Source organism: Haliaeetus leucocephalus, unplaced genomic scaffold (assembly GCF_000737465.1).
Source record: "Haliaeetus leucocephalus isolate CR32 unplaced genomic scaffold, Haliaeetus_leucocephalus-4.0 Scaffold351, whole genome shotgun sequence".
In the NCBI taxonomy this organism is placed as follows: Eukaryota; Metazoa; Chordata; class Aves; order Accipitriformes; family Accipitridae; genus Haliaeetus; species Haliaeetus leucocephalus.
In genome coordinates this window covers 6,485,182-6,507,441 of record NW_010972787.1, presented here as the reverse complement: position 1 = coordinate 6,507,441, position 22,260 = coordinate 6,485,182, and the positions used below count along the sequence as shown (strand labels likewise).

Genomic DNA, 22,260 nt, shown 5'->3' with positions numbered 1-22,260 from the left:
GCATATCATTTATGGATGATGTGGCTTCTGTGCAATGTACACATGTGAATGAAAACCCAAGTGTGTTGTAACGCGCTTGTGCAAACATAAGCAGTATTTTATTACTGATGCACAAAAAGCAGCAGACTGTAGCTCATTCCCCTCTGAAACTGCATGGTCTGAACAGTCCAACTGACCTAATACTGTTCCATATCTTAAGAGCTGATTTCCTAAAGAGTTTTGCTTATTTCATGCCATAATAAATATGCTGTCATATTTAGTTATGTTTCAAAGTGTAGTACTGCATTGAAGAAAAATCTTTAAAATCGTAGTTGCTTCCTTGACCTCATCTGCTGATGCACCTGATCTACTCTATGGCTGCCTTTTAGGGAAAGGTTCAAATTTAGCCACCTGCAGGCCAAATATCAAATTTAATCTAGCCATCTAGGCTCTGAGTAGAGTAAATGAAGAGAGACTGACATTTCTAGGTGATTCATCATATCCTCCTTAGATTCTTAGCTTAAGGTAGAATAAATCACTTTCTAGAGGCGCCTATCCCCTGTCAGTGATTACTGAAGGAGAACTGACATCAAAGATATGCATCCAAGGTTATAACAGATGACTCTTACTCTTAAGTCTGTAGACTCCTTCAAGAACATCTTGTACAGTTTAAACTGCATCGTGGTGCATTTCAGCTGCTGCTGGCTAGGATTCATACCCTTGCTCCTGTGGGTGGAAAATGGCACAATACCAGGAGTAAACCAAGCCGCAAGCTGGCACTGTGAACTGGCAAGCTAAACCTTCGCAGACCAAAAAGACTTTACAAAATTGTGTGAAGCTTTATGTGATGAAACCACAGGATAGATTTCTGTGAATAAAGACTAACATGAGAGTAAGTCAGACATCCATTCATGTTTCCCTCTACAGCGGAGTGTACAAAGTAACATCTATACAAATTAAAATGAGAGAAAAAATTTTGCAGCCAAAATCTGGATTAATAATTATAATTGTCAATCCCCTAGTCTATGTCTGATTGAATCATCATAGTCATTACTTAATACTGGCTGCAGCAGCACACTCACAACATTGTCTATCTTCTATATTAACTTAAACGCTATTTGGCCTCTTTGCTTACAGACAACCCAACACACGATATGTCATCTTTTATTAGCCACAGACCATTATGATGCTGTAGTATCTAATAACCCTTTAATAACATTACATTAAGAGTGCTTTCTCTGAAAGTAGAGTTCCCTTGTTTCTTAGCCACAAACCTAAATGCAAATGTAAATGTTTGCTGCTTTGCTAGACTCAGACTCCAAGACATAAATATTACTTGTGGTGACTCTGAAATACAAAACCAGCAGGGACAAGATAATGACTTTTATCATCCACACGAGCTCAGTGAAAGTTTTTGAAAGTCTGGCTTGACTACAGCTGTCTACTGAAAAATTTTCATTTGAACAGATGAGTGAAGCACATGGAATTTAGCTGCTGTCCAAGGGACGTTCTGCATGACCAGTTGCAAATACCAAATACAACATAGACAGGACATTGCTCTCATGCTGGTCAGTGGACCATGACAGAAAACTCCTTCCATATATTGAAATGTCTAAAAGTTTTGAGTAGGTGACTGCCAGAAATACGTTATTAAATCTGGAGAGGGACAGGCACCTATAGAGATGAACTCTTCATCAGTTAGTTATGAAAATAAAGAAAGAATCCTAAGGTTAACACTGGATTTTCCAAATAAACAGCTCAAACACTGAGAAAACAGAGTAATTCCTTAGAAAAACTCAAGAGCCTAATTACATCTGAAAACAATAAAAAGATTCCTCTTATGGGATATTCAAAAGGAAATGCAGTATTCCTGAGGACTGGGACAAAACTGATGTTGTATCATGTTTTCTTAAAGTGTCAGCAAGGACAATCCATGCAACTGCAACACAGTTGGCCTGAAATTCATCCAGGAATGGCTGCATTTGATTAATAAAGAACCAAAGTATCGTAATACAATGCCATAAGCATTGGTTTATGGAAAATAGATTTTATTAAACTGTATCTTTTTATGAGATTATAAATTTGGTTAACAAGGTTAAAAGTGTAGTCTTATATTTCTGTTTGGCAATTGGATTGGTATCTTACCAAACTGTAAAATGAGAACCAAAAAAATCAATGTTCACAACAAAAATAGATCAAAAGCTAGGTAACAGATACTTCTCAACATGGGTTAAGGAAGAATCACACCCTAATGAATGTACTTCTTCTAGTGGAGGTAGAGAGACCAGTTCTTGGTCCTGTACTATTTATCCTTACTGTTAATGACATAAAAGAAAAACTTTTCTGTAACATTTACAGACAAAACACAAATTAAGAGTGGTAGAAGAAATAGTAAAAAGGTCTTTCTACTTTGAATAGCATTTTGAAAACTAAATGCAAGCAAAGAATATATGAGATATTAATTCTAACCTATGGAGAATTGCATAGCCAGAGACAAAGAACGCATGCCATACAGACAGAATAAGGCTTTCTATTCCTGGGAAGCACTGATTATGAAAAAAGGCCTGAGACCAGGATGACTAATGTGTCGAAAACAGGCTGCTATTCTTGTGACCTGAAGAGCTATGGAGAGCCTTTTCAAGCAGGATAAACAAAAGCAAAAGCAGGAAAGCTCTACTGCTTCACTGCCAGTGTCTCTGAACTAGAGGACATTCAGGAAAGGCAACTACAAGTAATGACTGGAAAACTTGCCTTAAAGCTTAAGTTAGTTTGACCATGAGAAAGTTACACAGTCATTTAATCACATCCTCTAATGGCAGGAATTTGCACCTATTGCACCTATTTGTAAAACATATTTACATGGAGCCACTCAACCCAAAATGCCTTTTTAGACAACACAAGCACTCAGGCACTTCTAAAGTGTGATTCATTACCTCCTAATAAACACATCTAAAGCAGCCCATCTCAACTGCACCCTGAAAGTGCATATTTCTCTCCACTGGCTATCAGGAAAGCCAGGCTTGACTATGTCAGATGTAATATAAACACAGAGGATGCCTGAAAGTTAGGTGAGATGACTTCCATGCCTGCTAAGCATGAATATGAGGAACAGAAATTTGCTAATAGACAGCTCTTCATTCAGTAACATCAGTCTGGAATTTTAAACTAGACAAATGCATTAAAGAAGTTAAACACAAAGGGAAGGAGATTAACTGCCAGAATGCTATTAAGGCTGGTGCTGATTCTTCCATTAGTGGAAATTTTAAATTAAGATTTTTTTTTAAGATGTGCTTTAGCTCAAACAGAAATTAATTCAGAGAAGCCATAAAGCCTGCTCTATGAGGAGAACAGATTGGATGACACAATGGTTTTTCTGGTTGTGTAATTTATGACTCGTTGAATACATTAGTAGAAAACATATTGCTGAGAACAATCTTTCATTGGTAAAAGTATGATACAGATGTTCTAAGAAGGATTATTCTATCTCTGATCTTGATAATATCAAGAAGCAGAAGTCTGAATGCCTGTAAGTACTCGGTTTCTCCTTGTACATCCAGGTACAACTATAACTTGTGTGATCAGAGTGTCTTTGTGATATATGTAATAATTTCCTGCCATGATGGTTTCCTCATCAAACACACTTCGCCAAAACAGAAGCTGATTTTAAGGGCTGTTTTGTAGAATACACCTCGGGAGAACGTGAAAATGGCAGCAACTTATTGGGATGATTCAATTTGCAGCAAATATTTTAAAGAAAAAGTACATTGCCAGAATAATTTATAAATATGCCTTATAAGTAAAAGTGGTAACCACACAAAACAGTGCTTTGCCTTAAGAGAATGCTTGTATAGAAAAGTGAAGCTCTCTGAAGGTGCAGTGATATGCTTCAGGGAAGCCATATTCCAGTGTCTGAATGAATGAGGAGCACAGAAGAACCACAGCTGAAATACTATTACTGAAAGTATATTCACATGCACAGGAAGGTGGACTGACCTGAGAATCTGGAAAAAGATAAAACCACACCTTAGTGCATGTTACAGATCACTAACAAATGTCTGGCCATCTGCTACAGAATAAAGCTGAATCAATACAACAATTCAAGGCCTGTTCCTTGCATAGTATCACAGTCTGAAATAAAATTCAGTTTCATACTCGGGTGTATAAGAAAGGTTGTGGTAAAGCTGTATGCATTACAGAATTATGTATTCCAACTACTGGACATAATTTTCTTCACTCTTCTCTTGTGACGCCTAAGAAGTTCACCAAATCCAGTAGTGTCCTGCCTCTGTCCCAGAGGGAACTTTATAACACAAAGTGAGGCTCCAAGGGGGCGGGAGAGGTCAGAAGAAAACCACGTTTCCAGCATTAAGCAAACAGGCCAGAATTGTTCTGTTAGAAAACCCTGATTCTAACTGTAGAAAGAAATTAAAACCAGAACAATACTGACCTAAAAAACGCATAAATGGTTTTGTAAAAAGGTATGGAATCAAAAAGCTAATTCAAAGAAAAAAGGGTAGGCAATGTTCGGCAACGCTGTTCCATAAACTGTGATCTTACCATAAATTGTATTAGTTACAAGCATCAGTTGTTGTTATGGGACATCACTTCGCATCAAACACAATGACAAGCTATATTAGCATAATGGGTTATTATTCCCAGATCCGTGTGATCAGTACTCCATGGCAACCCAATGATAATGAACGGCTTTGTCAGTAAGAAAGCATGTACAAAAATATATGAAGCACAAATCTCAAGTACCTGAAATGGTACATAAGGTTGTTAATAAATTAAGAATTTAAACACCAGCATTGACATTTCTTTCCATATATACATGGCAAGAGGCACTGAAATTTTCAGTACATTCTCAGCCAACCATCACCATTGTGGGGACTTGGCATTTCCAAGACATTTTCACTAAGGGCTCAAGTCAGTTGAGAAGTTGGGTGCTTAAACTCAGCCTGTGGAACAGAAACCAGAAAACTAACCCAAGTGATCAGGTGAGTCAGGCAGCAGCTCAGGTCAGGATCCACAACAGCCAACCTGGGCCCGACACCGCCTTAGATACATCCCCACATGGACCTCACATTGTTGAGCCACTTCAGAGGTACAAAGCAGAGCAGAAAAGCAGCTCCGCTCCTTTTCAGTTTGGCTGTAACTGCTTTTTATGTAACAGCTTAATGGCTAAAGAACTCAGCCAGAATGCGGTAGCTTTGGGTGAAATGCTTAATTAAACCTCAGGGATCTGAACTCTCATCTCCCACCTTCTTGGAGAGCACTCTCATTTTCTGGCTACTGGCCAGAACAGTAAGGATTACCCATGTCCTGCTTGTTCAAGGTTTGACAAATTTGAAGAAAGAATTCAATGTGCTTTGAATTAGAGAAGAAATATAACAGCAAGCAAGGCTCTAGCTCAATAGTTGCCACTTGGTTAATCAATGAGTGACAACTACTAAAAATCGTGTGATAGATTAAATTGTAATAAAAAGTAACATTAAACAATAAAGGTATTTGGGCAAGGGAATGCCTACATTGGTAAATTACCTCTTGTTCTTGTCACTGTGTGTTAGATAGACTTCACAAATGCCTCCAAATCAGATCCTTCAGATATTTCTGCCTGTTTTCTGCCTGAGGCTGAGCCATACTAAATAACTGCTGTCACAAATTCGTCTTCTTCCTGGGCTTCTTTTTGAATCCCAGTTTATTGTCCCACAAAGCAGAGCAACAGGTAGGGCAAGAATCAGCCTCCAAAGCAAGAATTGTTCCAGATGCCCCTCTCTTCCTAGTAAAGACATCTCTGGTTTGGCACAGTATATCCTTGTGATATTAAATGCCACTATGTAACAGCTGCACAAAAAACATACAGGAACTTTTAAATGCTATAAAATGCATGTTACACTTTTTATGTACCCAGTCCAGACCAATCATCGGGACGAAGCTACTAATCCAAATTAAATCTGTCTTTCCCATGAGATAAAAAGATGCCAGGATAATGACCAATAAAATGAATGTCTACTTACACCAATTTATTTTCTTCTACTTCATTCTAACCAACAGTAAATGCTGCATTTGTAAGAGTAATATTTGTTGCATATATTTTTCCTAACATCTTTAAATAAGATAAATGAATATGTGAAAGGATTACAGTTAATCAGATTATTTTAAAGACCCTGGGTATGCTAAATATGACCCTCACATATACTAGGCACTTAACCAAAACCACAGGGATGGATGCTCTCTGCTGCAGCTGGACCCAGGCGAACTGGCCCCTATTCTCTCTTTAGATGGAGGCACAGTGAAAACCCCAGGACTCCGCATTTCGTGCATGGGCCCACTTCAGTAGATTTTACCTGCTGGGCAGATAAGCACTTGAGCATCCAATTTGACATGACAGAGGGTAAAACACTCCTGAGGAAGTGGAAGGATAGATGAGAAAAGTCACTGTTTAAAGAAACATGATTACCTGGTTCAGGTGTTTAGACAAATCTCAGGCATGTCTGCGAGGTACACACACAGGGTCATAATGTTTGATTTACATCCTAAGATCTGTATGCCCTTGGCCACCGTAGCTGCTCAGTAGACACAAGCTGTTCTGAATTATTTTGCCTTGACTGACAGAAAAGCACAGATAGAACCAACCAAACGAGCTATTCTGTGGCAACTGTCTAACTCTATCATAAACGCAACATAATTCAAGAATTAATTTAAAATATATCCTTAAAGATAAAGCTGGATAAGCATCCTGAAATTCTGAGATCTATACAGTAATCTTTTATTCAGTATTTCAGAAAAGATGATGTCATAGAAGTGAGTTATAACACATGAAATTGCAAACATCAGGCATAAGGACTGATTAAAAACTGTGTTATGTGTTGTTTTTTTGTAAAACTTTACGTTGTATTTTGATTTTATGATTCTGTAAAAAGAAATCAAAGATAATTTTCTTTTCCTGAAAAAAAGTATAGTCTAAAACTTCATGTAGAATATCTTAATACAGTAATTTTAAAATATAGTTTGTGGGTTTTTAAAAGACACACATGAAATCAGTCTAACCGCAATGCCACTGATGTAAACAGTTATGTACTCCCTTGCCTTCACAAAAAAAAGCCTTAAGACAATGCTTGGCTTTTATATCTTACTTAAATTATCAATGCAGATATTTATCAGAATTTCATGACACTGTGCGAGTTCTTGCACAGTTTATGGAAAACCATAGCTATAATTTGAATCCACAGTGCATATGATGTATATGATACAAAACAGAAAAAAGAGTTTGAAAGATTGTAACTGATCACACTGATCGTTTGTGTCATAAGAAGTTTAATGACTGAAGATCATTTTCTGTATTAATCAGCAAGATACAATTTGTTATATATATTTGCGCGCACACATGCACTTACATAATAAATGTAAATTATATCAACTTGAAATGTCATTACTGGATTTAATATTATAAAAATGAAAACTTTATAACAAAAAGTCATGCCCTGAGGATATAATCATAATATAAATGCAATCTTTAAAATGCATGACATCCCAGTAAGGCAGGCTTTAGGAGAATTTACCAATAAGGTTGAAATTTGGTATGTAAATGTTTAGGATATGTGCTAGCTCTGCAAGAGGATCTGACTAGTGTTATACACCCTTTCATACTTAATCAAGAAAAATGCTTGATTAAAATCAGTGGCAGCAACTTTGTAGAAACTATCTCATTATTTTGCAGGAATAGATTCCTTTTGTAACAAGAAAAAAGACTGCATGAAATAATAATAGCCTTTATGGTTCCTTTATGGAACTAGAAAGAATGGTGTTACTATTAGGCAGAAAACCATTCTAAGTATCTATTAGTATCATAAGCACATAATAAATCTAAACAAATCTCTAACTTGACAGTAGTGTGATGCTTCCATTTAACTGCTTGAGGGACTACTGTTTGCCCTCAAAGAAATTAAAAACCCCTTATTTGTAATTGCCATTCTCAGCAGCTCTGCTGTAATGGACAGACTTCTGGGTTTCCCACTTTGGGCAAAATAGAGCTGGAAATTGGCCCAGGTGCAGCTATGACTGTGCAAGGACCTTCTCCCACTGCAGCTGCAGAAGAGAGTCAACCCTACACCTCTCCTTCCAGTGAAGAGCTAGCCCTTACACTACAGTTTAAAAATGTAGCCAGTCTTGTTTTTCATGTTTCAAAAATAAGCTCTGTCTCAAAAGACATTTACAGATTCCCATGTAAGTACATTTTCAGATTTTTACTCTAAATAACTCCTGATTTCATTTGAGTGTTCTTTTTTTCTCTCATTTTTCTTTGCTGATACTTATACACTCTAATGTAAGGATTATCACAAATGTCATTAACATGCTATTTACCTTCTTCTAAATCCCTAATGAGGATATAAAATAAAATAAAGCCGAGAGTCCATCCCTGCAGTACCCAACTGCTTACCTCAATCTAATGTGACAAGAAACCATCAGCAAGGACACTTCATTTACAGTGTCTCATGCCAGTTTTTAACACATTGCTCATAAAACTGTAATGCTTGAAAGCGTGCTGAGTGACACAAATATTCACTAATACCCAAACACATGCTCTGTTTCTTCATTCAGCTCAGAACTCTGTCAAAAAACCCCAGATCTGTCTGACATCCTCCCTTGAGAGATCCTCGGACAGAGTAGCTTTTATTATTAGCTTATACACTACCTGCTGTATTGGAGACGAAATGTGTTAAGAAGTTATCTGCTACTCCATTACAAGTAATAATAAATAGAATAATAGTCTGGTAAGAGTGTTTCTTTGTACATCTATGTGCTTTCCACTGTGTACTGCATTACCTCATTGGACTCAGGCTTTCAGAAGTGAAAATGATAAGCGAGGTAATATAGTGGACGTATGATTAATCTGATGCCAAATGTACCAACTGTTGACCCAGTTACCTTAACAGCACACACAAGTCACTTGCCGCTCTCCTCACCTGATAACATTTAACACTTTATGTCACCTAACCCAAGCACTAAGGCAAAGCAAGTCATACCCTTTGCTGGAGGGATTTGCTACATAGCAAGGATGTAGGATGGAAATCACAGCTCCTGCACTGCATTCTGCTCTTGGGAGGGGATTTCTCTGTCTCTCACCTCCCCCATCTCCCCAGCTGCTCTCTTCTTACTCCAGCTCTACAATCTGGTGTCTCCTCACGGCTGTGCCTTCCCCACTTCAGGCTCCCCATTCCAGTCCCAGGCTCCCATGCACTGTTCCCCTTGCCCAGCCAAACACTGCTCCCCTCATCCACCCAGTCCTTTTACCCCCATCCCATCCCTCCTCCCATCACTACCCCTTCACCCACCCCTTTCCAGGCGCCCCTTGGCCCCATCTCCTACCCTCACTCTTCGTTTCCACTCCCACTGTCTAGGAAGTATCAATTCCCCTATTTCTAATTCCTCCCCCACGATGACTCCCCTGCCTCTTCTCCCTTCATTCCTGCTGGCTCTTTGCTGGGCTCGTAATTCGTATTCACCCTCTCCTCCACCCTCTCTTTCTTTGTGTAGTCACCGTATGGAGCCAGTTGGCTGTGTCTGTCCCCCACCCACCCCCAAGATCCTCTTCAAGAGAATTTTTAACGTGAACAAACAACAGTGTTTTTGAATTTTCGCATTCTTAGAGAGGGTAGAACCAGTTTTGTGGAAAATTCTAAAATTCACCTTCAGGGACATTAAGTTTAGAAGTGCTTTAGCCCAAACTGCGGAGCTCAGGAAATATTATTGGCAACAGAAAAGGGGGCTTTTACACAAAAAAGTAGGCACAGCAATATCCATACATAATCATTAACAAGTATTCACTTTTTTCTATCTTTTTATAAAAGATGTCTAGATTAACAATTTAGTTTTAAAAGTTCATTAAAACAGTAATTCCAATGATTCCAGTGATTTCACTTGCCATAGAAGTTTGCAGCTCCCTACAACACCCACTTCTACCTGCCCTGTCCCTTACTGCTGGAATACATGACAGACAAATCAGTAAAAACAATCAAAATTTTTAATTTCACTTTCCCTTTAAAAATATTTCCATCTTCTATCTTATGACATACATGTTAAAGATTCACTATGGACAAGCTGAGACTTTGCTTAACTTACTACAAACCCCAGTGACTTTTGTATTTCAAAAGCAGTACTATCCAACTTTTGATTCCCGGAGAGTTACTGCTCTTGATCAAGAAAGAATACATACATTGCTCTGCCATGTTTTCCTGCCTATGAGTAATTGAACAAAAATCAAAATAACCACCTAGCTTTGGTTCAGATAAAGGGTGTGGTGAGGTTATTTGTTTCAAACATCTGCCTTCAAAGAAAAAGAATTACAGCTAAGTAATCTTCTCCTCATTTAAGGCATCAGTAGTAACAAATATGTACCCTGTGGAATTTTAAATAATCCAAGGACATTTCCATTTTAAAATTACTACTTACTGCCAATTAAAAATCTCATTAGAAATAATAACTAGTTGAGTCATGATTCACAATGTGTCTTTTGGCTACCAAGAATGTGAAGGAAGAAAGGTTCTTCCAGTAAAGGAATACGAGACAAGGTTTCATTTCCAGCTCTAACACAGGTTTCATGTGTAATCTTGTGTTTCTCAGTTAACTTCTCTGTTTCAATTTGCCCGGTAATAGCAATAAAGGAATAATACTTCCATCTTTCATATTCATGTAATAATGCTGAAAGAATTTAAGACTGTAAAGCTTCCAGATGGGAAGCACTGTATGAATATTATTATAATGCAGACCATTGCAAGCAAGGTATTTGCAGCAGTTTCCCTGCATCTAAACTAATGAATGTCAATTTGCATCTTGCGAATGCATTTTAAAATAAACAGCACTACGAGTTTTGTGTGCGATGCTCTCAAAGGTGTGACTGAAGCTTGTCTCACAGCTGGGGTATTTACAAAGGCTGTCACAGCAAGGATTTTCTTATGTCTAAGAAGACGGGAAGCTTATGCTGCAATTTTTCATCAGGTAGACTTCCCTCTCCACTACCTAACAGACTCTTTTTACAAATTCTGTAGAAACTGAGGTATCTTTAAAAACTCTACTCTTCTACAAATTGTTCTGAATTTGGTCAACATGTTCAAAAAAGGCAGGCAGACTGAATAAGCTTTGCTTCCATTGGAAAGCAGACTAAAAATAATTCCAGTTACCTGGGAACAAATTGGAAAACCTGATGTCAGTTAGCTTAGACCACTTTCAACACACGGTATCTCTGTAATATGCACAGAATAAGCTTTATTCTGAAAATATACAACAATATTTTACGGTGAGTGTATGCAGAAACCTACTCTACAAACTTCTCAAGGAAGAACTTTGGCTAGAACTCTATACAAGTATCCTCCTGACTAAAAAGGCAAATTGATCCAGACATTTAAAGACATTCGTAAACAACAATCAGAAATGCAGCAAGAAAGATAATTGCATATATTCTGTTCAACAAAAGTTTTTCAAGGGAATCAATATCAAAACAAATAAATTAGTAAATGGACATGCTTTGAAGTTTAATTAACTCCACATAGAAGCTGAGACTCTTCAAAGTTACAGAGACAGAGGAGAGCGAGATAGCTCAAGATTAGGAAAAAATGTTAGTATAATGATCACCTAGTTATAGGAGAATTCCTGCAAAACAATAACTTTGGCAGACGTCTGTGCTGAGCCAGGTACTACTGATTACTGATGAATTCAGGGGAATATAAACGAGCCTTTCAAAGTAAGACCAAAACCATCTGCAACTTCACAATTATAAATAAAATCAAGAACAATAATAATCAAGATCTGTTACATTCTTTTGATCTGTCCTTGTCTAACGCCAGTCCGTCTAACATCTTCACATACTGGCTGTACACAAATCACGACTCCTGACCCGCTCACTGACTAGTGAAAACCACAGCAGCCTCTTTGCTTGTATGCATTTGTGCTACATTTGATGCCAGCAAATTTCTGAAAGCATAGAAAGTATTCAGGATAAAGACTGTATAGCATGTCTTTCAAAAGGGTCCTGTGTTTTTTGTGTGTGAAACTTCTCTGTTAAGGCTCCAACCACCTAATTAAGCTCTTTATCAGCAACACATTCCCCTGGAGACATGTGATAACATGTCACTACAGTGATCCCACAGTATTTACAAAACAACACTCGGATTTCTCTTCGAACCAGTGGCCTGAAAAGCACCCCAAAATCTCTCTTCTGGGATGTGAGAGAGCTGAATCTCTCAGGCGGCTCTGTAATACCAGTTGCATCAGTGACCTTCATATGCGCAAACACCGATATTGTTGGTGGCCTCTCTATATTGGTGATGTCTGTATTTAATGCAGAGGACGAAGTAAGCAGCATTCGACAACTCAGTGAAACCGCTGCTACTTGGCCAAGAGCAAACTAGGAAGCCAGTGTTTCTCAGATGTGTTTCATTCAGGCACTTGTTTTAGCAGGCTCTGCTGTCTGCTGTGTATAGAAAAACTCTGTCATCCCTTGGTTTTGAATGTGACTAATTTGCAATATACAAAACATCATAAATATGTATGGAATTGGCAGGCTTCTCAGTAGTTCCTTTAAGGAAAAGAGTCTGTGCTCCCAAACTCTGGACTGGCACGAGTTCTGCCTCTCCCCCTTATCAGAAGTGCCCTATCAAGAGGCACTCCAGCACCTGGCAGACAGAGGCTGGAGAGACCTTGCTGGTGAAGACTGAGGCAAAGGTGGCACTCAGTACCTCAGTCCACTCTCACCAAATCCCCTGCACCATTCAGCGATGGGTCCACATTTTCTTTGTTCAGCCTTTTACCACTAACAAAGCAAGAGAAACTCTTCTTGTTGCCTTTGATATCCGTCGCAATTCCCATCTCCAGCTGAGCTTTGGATTTCCAAGCACCACCCCTGCATGCCCGGGCAATGTTTATAAATTCCTCCTCTGTAGCCAACCCCTGCTTCTGCCTCCGATATACTGCCTTTTCTGCATTGGAGCTCAGCCATGAGGTCCCTAAGAAGCCAAGCCGGTCTCCTCATATGTCTGTTCGTTTCCCTGAGTATTGGGGTGTCCCATTCTCGTGCTTGGAAGATTCTGACCTCAAAGACCTGCCAGCTTTCCTGAGCTCCTTTGCCTTTCAGAGCTGCCCCCCATGGGATCCCACCTAACAGTTTCTGAAATCTGAAAAACTGAAATCCGCTCTCCTGAAGTCCAGGGTCCACACTCTGCCACTCTCTCTCCTCAGTCGTCTTGGGATCGTGAGCTCTGACCAGTTCTTCCTTGTTAATGGATAGCAGACCCAGCTGCACTTCACCCCTGTTGGTCTCTCATGTATCAAGAAGTTACTTCCAACACCCTCAAGAAATCTTGACTGCTTGCATCCTACTATGTTGCACTTCCAGCAGACGTCAGGAGGCTCAAGTCCCCCATGTGAACCAACATCAGCAATTCAGCAACTTCCTTAAGTTGTTTAAAGAAGGCTTTGTCCACGTCCTCCTGATTGGGTGGTCTGTAACAGATTCCCACCATCACCCTGTAACCCTTAAAGTCCTCTCCTCTGACCCTGACCCACGAACTCTCAAGCACACTGTCACCCACCCATCCCATAGAAGAGCTCCATACACGTGAGGAGCTCCTTCACAAAACCAGCGACCTCCACTCCCTGTCTCCCCTGCAGGTCCTTCCTGAAGAGCTTGTATCCATCCATCACAGCGCTCCAACCGCGTGAGCTGTTAACACCAAGCCTGCTATTGCTATGAGGCAGTCTCATGACCGCATGCAGCACTTGACTCCCTCCTGCACGTCCTCCAGAGTGCGTGTATTTGTATACGTACACTTAAGGTGGGTGTCTCTTCATCCTGTTTTACAGCTCTGAGGTCTCTCTTGTTCCCTTTGCCCTGCACCCTTTGCTTTCCAGCCCTGTTCACCGCTACCTAACTGAACTATGGGTCATAGTCTCCCTCCATTGCCATTGCTAGTTTCAAGCCCTAGCAGGTTAATGAGCCGGTTGGCAGACGTCTTGCCCTGCTTTGTCATACTATTGAACATCTTTCCATTTACCTTCTTAAAAAATATAAACAGTAGAAGAACTTACAATATCTGGCTGAAAGAGCTGCTGTAAAGTTTGAACGCTATGTTTAGTATTCCTTTTAGCTGATGCCATAGACAAAGGATTGGATGATTCAGAAGAAACTATATTAGAGGAGAAGGGATTTCCTTTCTATGGACAATTGATTCAAATCTAGTTTAAGTAACTGCAGTGAATGAAGAATTACCAACTCACAAATAATTCAGCTACCTACCTCTGTGAAATTATTCTGCAGTCCAAATTTATCATGGAAACAACAATAGCTACAACAATTTCACTGCTGATCCTCTGAAGCAGAGAAGAGAGGGATGCAAAAGCTAGACTGGCCTGGGGAAGGAACTAGCTCCAATATTTAGAAACAGGCACAGGTACAGGAGTCACCATTAAGAAAGTAAGTATGATTCCCCATAAAGCTCCACCAGTCTAACAGCAGGAATCAGCCAAAACTGCCTCCTGCTCCTAGTTGTGTATCCTTGTGCCCTGCCTTATGCTGACACCAGCATCTACACCATTTTAGAAAGTTTAACTAGCAGGATATTAACTCTATGGGTAATTAGGGTGGGAGAGAAGGGGTAGGAGCACCAGGACAGGAGGTTGGGGTGGGACTGTCCCTCCCAGGCACAGCTACTGCAATGCCACATGTGCCCATTGTGGGTTCAACACCCACAGGAATTCAGTCTCTAGGGCTACCAACTCATAGCAAGTGTCGGAGCACTTACCGATTGCTTAGAAACTCAGGAATGAATACAGAAAATAAAGCTGGACAAGCACATGCACTCATAATTCTGGAAGTGGGGAGCCTGCTTCCTACCGTCCCTAAGTCAATATAGAGAAGAGAGTTTAAACTATTAATTAAATGAGTGCCTCAAAAGTGAATAAAATACAAAAGGAATGTAAAGTAGCAATTTGGCTTATATCCTCCATTACTAAACTTTGAACATTTTTGTACATTTCATACACCTAAGGTAACCTGTGTATTATCACTTCCCTCATATATATATTCCCTTTTATATAATTTTTATATTTATACATACATACAACAATAAAAAATACTACAGCTTATTCAATGGTATTTTATATGCATAGAGGAAACCACAAGAACTGTTAGTTCTTTCCCTGATCCTTTTAAACAGTAACTAGCTATATTGGAAAAAAACAAACTGCTGGCAATTTGATAAAACCAAGGATATCACAAATTAATCACTCATAGTGGGTACTAACAGTATAACAGAATAATTTTGTTTTTACCGCAAGTAAAATTATCAGAACCTTTATGGAATACCTACCAGTGATCATCTATGCCTAGTTTATGCCTAGTTTCCAGACTATTTTATATTTTGAGATTAGGACTGAAGTGTTTTTGTTTTACTACAAAACTTTATGTCCTAAGATTGCACTCAAACTATTTGTGGATTTTTTACTACAGTAATTCAAACTTCTTAATGACAAGCAAACTCATTGTGTAAATAAACTGAATTTCGCAATTTTTTTTCCTCCCAATATGGTAGAAATGATTCTGGAAGGTCCTGAACAGAGTAGCAAACCTCAAAACAAATGAAAATCCTTTTTTAAGAGTTCTCAGGTCCCTAGAGTCATAAAACTTTCGCCTTCCCTTACTTCTAAGAACCATGCCAAAATGCAAGTTCTAACATGGGTACCACCAGAACACAAACGGCCCAAACACTCTGGTTTAATACCTTGCCCTACAGCTCTGTGGAGAAGAGGATCAGATCTGCAGAAAAATATAAAGAAAGATGTCCTGGGAAGTAACAGTCACCACCATCAAGCAAGGCACTTCGCTGACAATCACAGACCACTTAGGGCTGAAGAATCCACTAAGCACCCTAATTTCAGGCTCAATGGATAGAGCAATCAATTCCCTTCAGGCAGCAAGACAGCTTGAATTAATAGCATCTTTTGTCCAAGGCAGAGTCACATGCCAAGGCCTGAGCAGATGCTAACCTTTGTCCCCAGAGCTCCCTAAAGGCAGAGGCTGGGGACCTGGCCAGCTTTCTGCAGGTGTGTGAGGGTGAGACCTCAGCAGCAACCCAGAGGAGCAGGTCTAAGCATGGCCCCAGCCCCGGCTGCAGTTTCTCCATCAGTGCCAGCCTGCTCTCCTGTTTACCACAGCCACATGCCCCCGTCCCTTCCCCAGCCGCAAGGCCACCCACCTGCTTCAGGCAAGAACCGACCCTTTCCCTGCAGGGTGAGTTTGCGGCATGTCAGCTTCTTGAAATCAGCTCACTTTTGGGTCTGCAAGAGTAGGAACGCCAGAGCAAGAGAGATGGCAGGGAAGGGTAGGTTCTTCTTGTTCAGTGAATGTGTTTGTTTAAGCAGGCACCGAGAAACACGAAGGAGCCTCTTTCCTTCATTGATATCTTGCTAAAATCACTAAGTCTGATAGCATGGTGTGCTTAGCGTATTCAGCTTTAAACAGGTCTATGTTTGCCTGCAGATAACTGAACCCTTGCAAAACAGCTGTTATCATCTTCCTGCACAGTAAAATCTTACTAGAATATCAAACTAGTGCACCACAGAACTTAAGACATAATGCAGACTTTCACCTAAGAAACTGCCCATGGCCTTCCCTTTCTCTTGCTCACGGACACAGGACTTCATGAATATTCTCTGTAAAAAGGTTGAATTTTATTGCTAAATGTATTACATCCATTTAATGAAGGAGTCAATGTCCTTCATTAATTTCTGTTCCTGACACGGCAGAAACGTATCCTCAAGAGCAGAACAGAACATTGCTGACCACTTGGCAGCCAACAACCCCTCAGGCTTCACACCAGCCATGGAGAAGTTTCTCCGATGCCTGATGCTCCTCTGGCAACATAACTTGTTTTGATGCTACCACTGTGTTCAGCTCGGTATGCGACCAGCAAGCCGCGGAGGAGGCGGAGGTCCTCCTGGGACCGTCGTGGGATGCCGCTGTGTTTGAGCAATGCCAGTGATAGCTGATGCGGGTGCCTGCGTTCCCCCAGGATTAAGCTGTCTCCGATGTTACCCCCACTAGCCGGTGGCTTTTACCAGCCACTGCTACGGGGACCGGGCACGCAGGAGCACAGACAGAGACCGGTGTGTAGTAGGATGATTGTGCAATGGGCTTTGTACAGCACAAAGTTAAAGAGGATGATGATATGAGGATTTTGATGTGGGTGGTGGCTATAGTGAACAAAGACAGGGAAGGATGGGCTATGGGAAAGAGATCTAAAGTCCTAATACTGAAAAAGGCCTTATTCCAAGTCTGAATTAAATCCAAGTCCACAGAAAAAAACATCGTGCCACTCTAAGGTGTATAAACAAGTGTTGTAATCCCTACAATAAGGCCCTGAAGATAATTCTGTTCTATGAGAAGTGGCAAATAAAATTAAAATGTTCACTATGCAAAATGTGTGCTCTCATTCCATTACACAAAAAGACACCTTAAAAACTATCTCTATTAACTGGGAGACTATGAAATGCAGTTTCTACCAGCCCACATAAGAGCTGACTTGTGAGAGCACAAGTGAGCCATCTACCTGTGCCGTTTGGATTCTTCTACAGAATCCTTTCCTCCAATAAACTTAACTGCTGATCTGATCTAGAAACTGCAAAAACCAGAATTTATTAAAGAACTTCCTGAGGTTTATACTTATGGTACTCCAGCGTCTTGTAGCTTGACTTTTAAACTTCTATACAGATTTTTTTTTTTTAAACTATGAATTTGAAAAGTGCATGTAGAAATTAAATTCAGGATAAATCTAATTATCTGATTCATTCAAAAAGTAAAAATACTCTAGGGAAAGAAGAGATTAAAATTCTTAACATTTGGATTCATGTTATTCTTTGAATAAATCACAAATACTTATTTACAAAAAATATTTTGCAATATTTCCATAAGAAATCTGAGTAACAGACTCTTAATCATCCTAATTTTGGTGAGCCCTATTTTATTCTTGTCATCTTATTGACCTCAGTGTGCCAAGTCAGCACCACTCACCTTGAGTAAGCATGGCCCTTTTAGCGGTAATTTCGAAAAGAAGTAATGCAAATGATTAATGCAGTTGTTGACTAATGTAGTGTCAATCAGAAGTACTTGAATATTTAAGAAAACATCAGAACACAAATGAGATCAGTTTAAAAAAAAAAAAAAAGATTATTCTTATTTTCCAGCTAGAGAATCCCAATTCTCATCCCATCTCCAACACATTACAGGAATATTTTCCAGAACTGCATGACGTGCATGGTATCTTGTTGACAAGTGCAGAGCAAAAGTCTGTTTTGAGAGCTGCAAGACGAGTATTTTGAGGACTCTCAGTCTGGTGGGATGATTCAAAGCCCAGACTGTGACTTGGCTTTTTGTCCCCTAGGAAGAAGAGTGCATGCTCACTGAGAACACACCACTGACTGTATTATCCTGACTACAATAGTTAACAGGTACCTAAAATGAACCAACCCCAGTGCCCATAAATTACCTGCCTCCTTAGCTGGTTGATGAACATGAAAATCCGAGCAGCGTGCTAGGTGAACACCTCTGCAAGTGCTGTGTGACACTGAACTGAAATCCTGCCCAGCATGTCAAGAATGCTAGTTTGTTAAACACCTTAGATAGCAAAATCGGAGAAAATTGTCATCTCAGGTAGAATAACTGAGTATATTTCATGGTATGGTATGGGCAATGTGTGCAGTTGGCAATCTACTGGAAAATGTTAATGCTCTGTGCAAGCCAAAACACAAATCAATAGAAAGGAATGGTTTTGGTGGGACTATAAAGCCTGGGAAGGATAAGTGCTATTTGCAGCTACTGTTTTAAAGTGCCAATTTATAGAAACATACACGGACAGCACCTCTGCACTATTACCATTCGAGCAAAATATATAGTGTAGGACCCAAAGTTATTTTTCTTTTGAACAGTATATTAGACCTCTTTCTACTAGGTAAATGCCTGGCATAATTTATAGCTTACTTCTGCTCTTGGGTATGCAGACACAGCACCTATTCTCTGAAAAACATGTTCCTGTGCATGCATGTGCAAGCTTCCCAGCAGTTTCTCAAGCAAGGGAAGTGTTTTCCTCTGCTCCACCCATCACATAGCAGAGCTGAAGAAAGCCCTAGGTTTTTTGAACTCCCTGCTGTCTTCTTATCAAATTGTTTGTTCTTCAGCTAGAAAGGATATGTACAGATTTATGAACATAGCCTTCCAGACTGAAAGCAAAAAAAAAAAAAAAAAGTAATTGGCAACAAGGTTAAGTCAACCTGGATTAATTTATTGTATTTCCTCTTAGTGTTTATTTAAATACAGTAGAAAGTGTGTTTATCAGCTAAAAGAATGTCAGAAATACCAATTATTCATCTACTATTTCCATTTCTCTAAGAGAATTTCATTTAAGGACTTCTAACTTCAGACTAGAAACATCTTTGCTGTTTTGAAATACTTTCAAGATACTTCAGTGTAGACGAAAAAGAAAAAAAGACTACAATGTTAAATTCAATTCCATAATGTAGACATTTTTATATTCTTAAGTGCTAGTTTCACTTAGTCTTAAAGTTACAGTAGTCTATTACAAAAATAATGCCAGAACTGATTTGATTTCTGCACCATAAAGTGACTTGCTTTTCTTCTGTCATAAACTGTGACTAGCTTGTTATAAAATATGTGTTGTCACAATACACACTTATGTTCTCAAGTATTTCATTAACGTTAGTCCAAAAAGGTAACTAAACCATAAAATTCTGTTCCAGTCCTTGAGGGATCACTGATTTGAATGAATATGCACTAAATATTTTGGAAGGAGGGCAGATAAGCAATGCTGTTTAGGTAATAGTATTATTCCCTGGTGGCTTCACACTTGTGGTAGAAAAACAGATTCAAACAAGCACTACACTGTTACTGAGGTTACAAATGACCTGGAAAAATACAGTTTCTATGGATATCATTTAATGAAGACAAGTCTTGCATGTCACACATCTAATATAGTGTTATTTTTATTCCTTTGTAGGTATTCAGATACATGCCTTGTATGAAGCAGATTTTGCCATTTTTTTATCCCATAGAATTTTAAAATACTAGTCTTTTATGGAGAAGTTACTGAATTATAGATAGTGGGATGATCAGAACCTTACTGCATTCATAGCCAAGTTGGATTTTTCCAGAGACACTGTGTTCTATCTTTTAAAAACAGTTAATTATAGAGATTTAGCACTGTTAATACAAGCTTCTATAGAAAAGAAATACACTGCTAATGTATTTTAAATTAAAAAGTAAATTTATGCCAGAGCTATCCCATCGTCTTACGTAATCTGAATATATTTGCAAGCACTAAATTTTATTCAGAAATCTTCATTACATAATATTGCTAAAAATCTGAAGAGTGATTGATTTAAACAGCAATGGAAATCAAGAACAGCAATACTGAAAAGACCAAGGAAGACTAAAATGCTATTTGTTTACATTCTGCAAAACCCAGCCTGGATTAGATAAACAGATGGATCCTTTCTGGATAGAAATATTGCATAAGATTCTGAAATTAAGCATAGAGGGTGGGAAGTGCAGCTATAAGCAACTGATGTTTTGCTTTTCATCACATTGAAATAATGACTTTCAGACCTGAAGTATAATAATTATATTTTTGTCCTCGGTGCACAATTAATAAAAACCAACTTCTGAGCAATGCCACACCCTTGTGATTAAACAGCATTTTCAAAAATATTTAGATAAAGCTTGAACAAATCAAATAAACACGTAGGCAGGAAATGCTGTTTGGAATGCACTCCCTGCGATGTACTATTAGAGAGAGCCAGAAAGCAGCCTAACTTCAGAATTCAATCAAGCAAAATCTAGTATAATCTCATTACAGCCTTTGCAGTTAATGAAACCTATTTAAATCTCTGACATTCTGATTTTTAGAGCTGACGAAAGCAAAAATTATTTGGTTTATATAACACAAACATATAGAAATATAAGATTTTATCCTTCAGGTTATCCTAGCTATTTACCAAGCAATGCGTAATATGAAAAGATTATTCTTCTGCTACTCACTATTGCTCCAGGATTTCAGTAAATATTTGATACTGATTTCAAAGAAGCCTGAATCCTGCTGGCTAGCCATGTCTGCTGCATACAAAGAGGCTTCTATAATTCTGAGCAGCTGAAGTGGCAGGTACTATGTATGTAGATGTGACTGTCACCAGTTAGTGATGTAAACGAGGGGTCAGAGGAGGAAATGAAGTCTCCGCAGATCCACTTCTTCCGTTCATGGTAGGTAAGCTCATTAAAAAAAAAAAAAAAAAAAAGCTCAACAACAACAAAAACACACCATGAGATTTTTGTCCTTGGCTCTTCCTCCGGGGCTCATGCTTATTTCTATCTGCAGAGTATTTTATTCCCTCACCCCCTCAGTATGTATTTTCATTTATTCCATTCCACAACTGGGCAAATTTCTTCCGGTCAGTTAAGGCATACGCAGCACCACAGCACTTGTTCCATAAGCACAGTTAGAGTATCTTCCCGAATGGTGTCTGAGCTGTGCTTTTAATAACGTGCAGTCTGTCTGTCTGAAGCATTTTTTTCCATCAGAAGCTGACAGCCCGAGCGTATGCACCTCCTCATGTGAACCAAGTATCAACTTGAAGCCCCGCTGAAACCGTCTCTTCTGCAGCTGGAGGATTTTCACATGTACTGTTTAGCTTTAGGAAAAAAAGCCACTCTCTAAGGAATATCCTCTGCATGCTCTGGTCAGCTGCTCTCCTTCCGCCCGCTTCCAAGAAGAGCGCGCTGAACTATACACAACTGCATCATGCTGCGGTAAAGCAGAGCTGCACCCATATATCTGATTGCAGTGACGTTGGGAAAAAAAAACAACGCTCCCCTCAGCCCAGTTGCACAAGAGAAGCACTTCCAGAGCACTAAAAACTCGGCATTCAGACTGGCTGCTTCTGCTTTTCTTTCACTGCTACAGAAAAACGTGCTGTCATTTTTTTTCTTGACTTCCCCCCCCCCCTTAACAAAGATGAGAGACGGCAAGCTGAATTCATAATGGCAAATAAACCAGAGAGCTCACTGCTTGGTATTCACCTCCAAAAGAGCCACAGAAAATTCTCAGTTTGATGTCATTTTTATCTTCAGTAACGTTTTTTTAAAAAGGAACTGAATTCACGTAAGAAAATGAGGCAGAAGCAATTCACTGATTGTTAATCTCTCTGTATTTTCTACAAAATACT

At 39.2% G+C, this 22,260-nt stretch overlaps 1 protein-coding gene across 1 annotated transcript in view; it reads right to left on the bottom strand.

Moving 5' to 3' along the window:
- FRY (furry homolog (Drosophila)) overlaps window positions 1–21,149 on the bottom strand; it is a 176,922-nt gene extending 155,773 nt beyond the window's left edge. The window contains exon 1 of the mRNA XM_010572715.1: window positions 21,080–21,149. Within this exon, the coding sequence (XP_010571017.1) occupies window positions 21,080–21,149 (70 nt within the window). The remainder of the gene's footprint in view (window positions 1–21,079) is intronic.
- Between the last annotated feature and the right edge of the window lie 1,111 nt (window positions 21,150–22,260).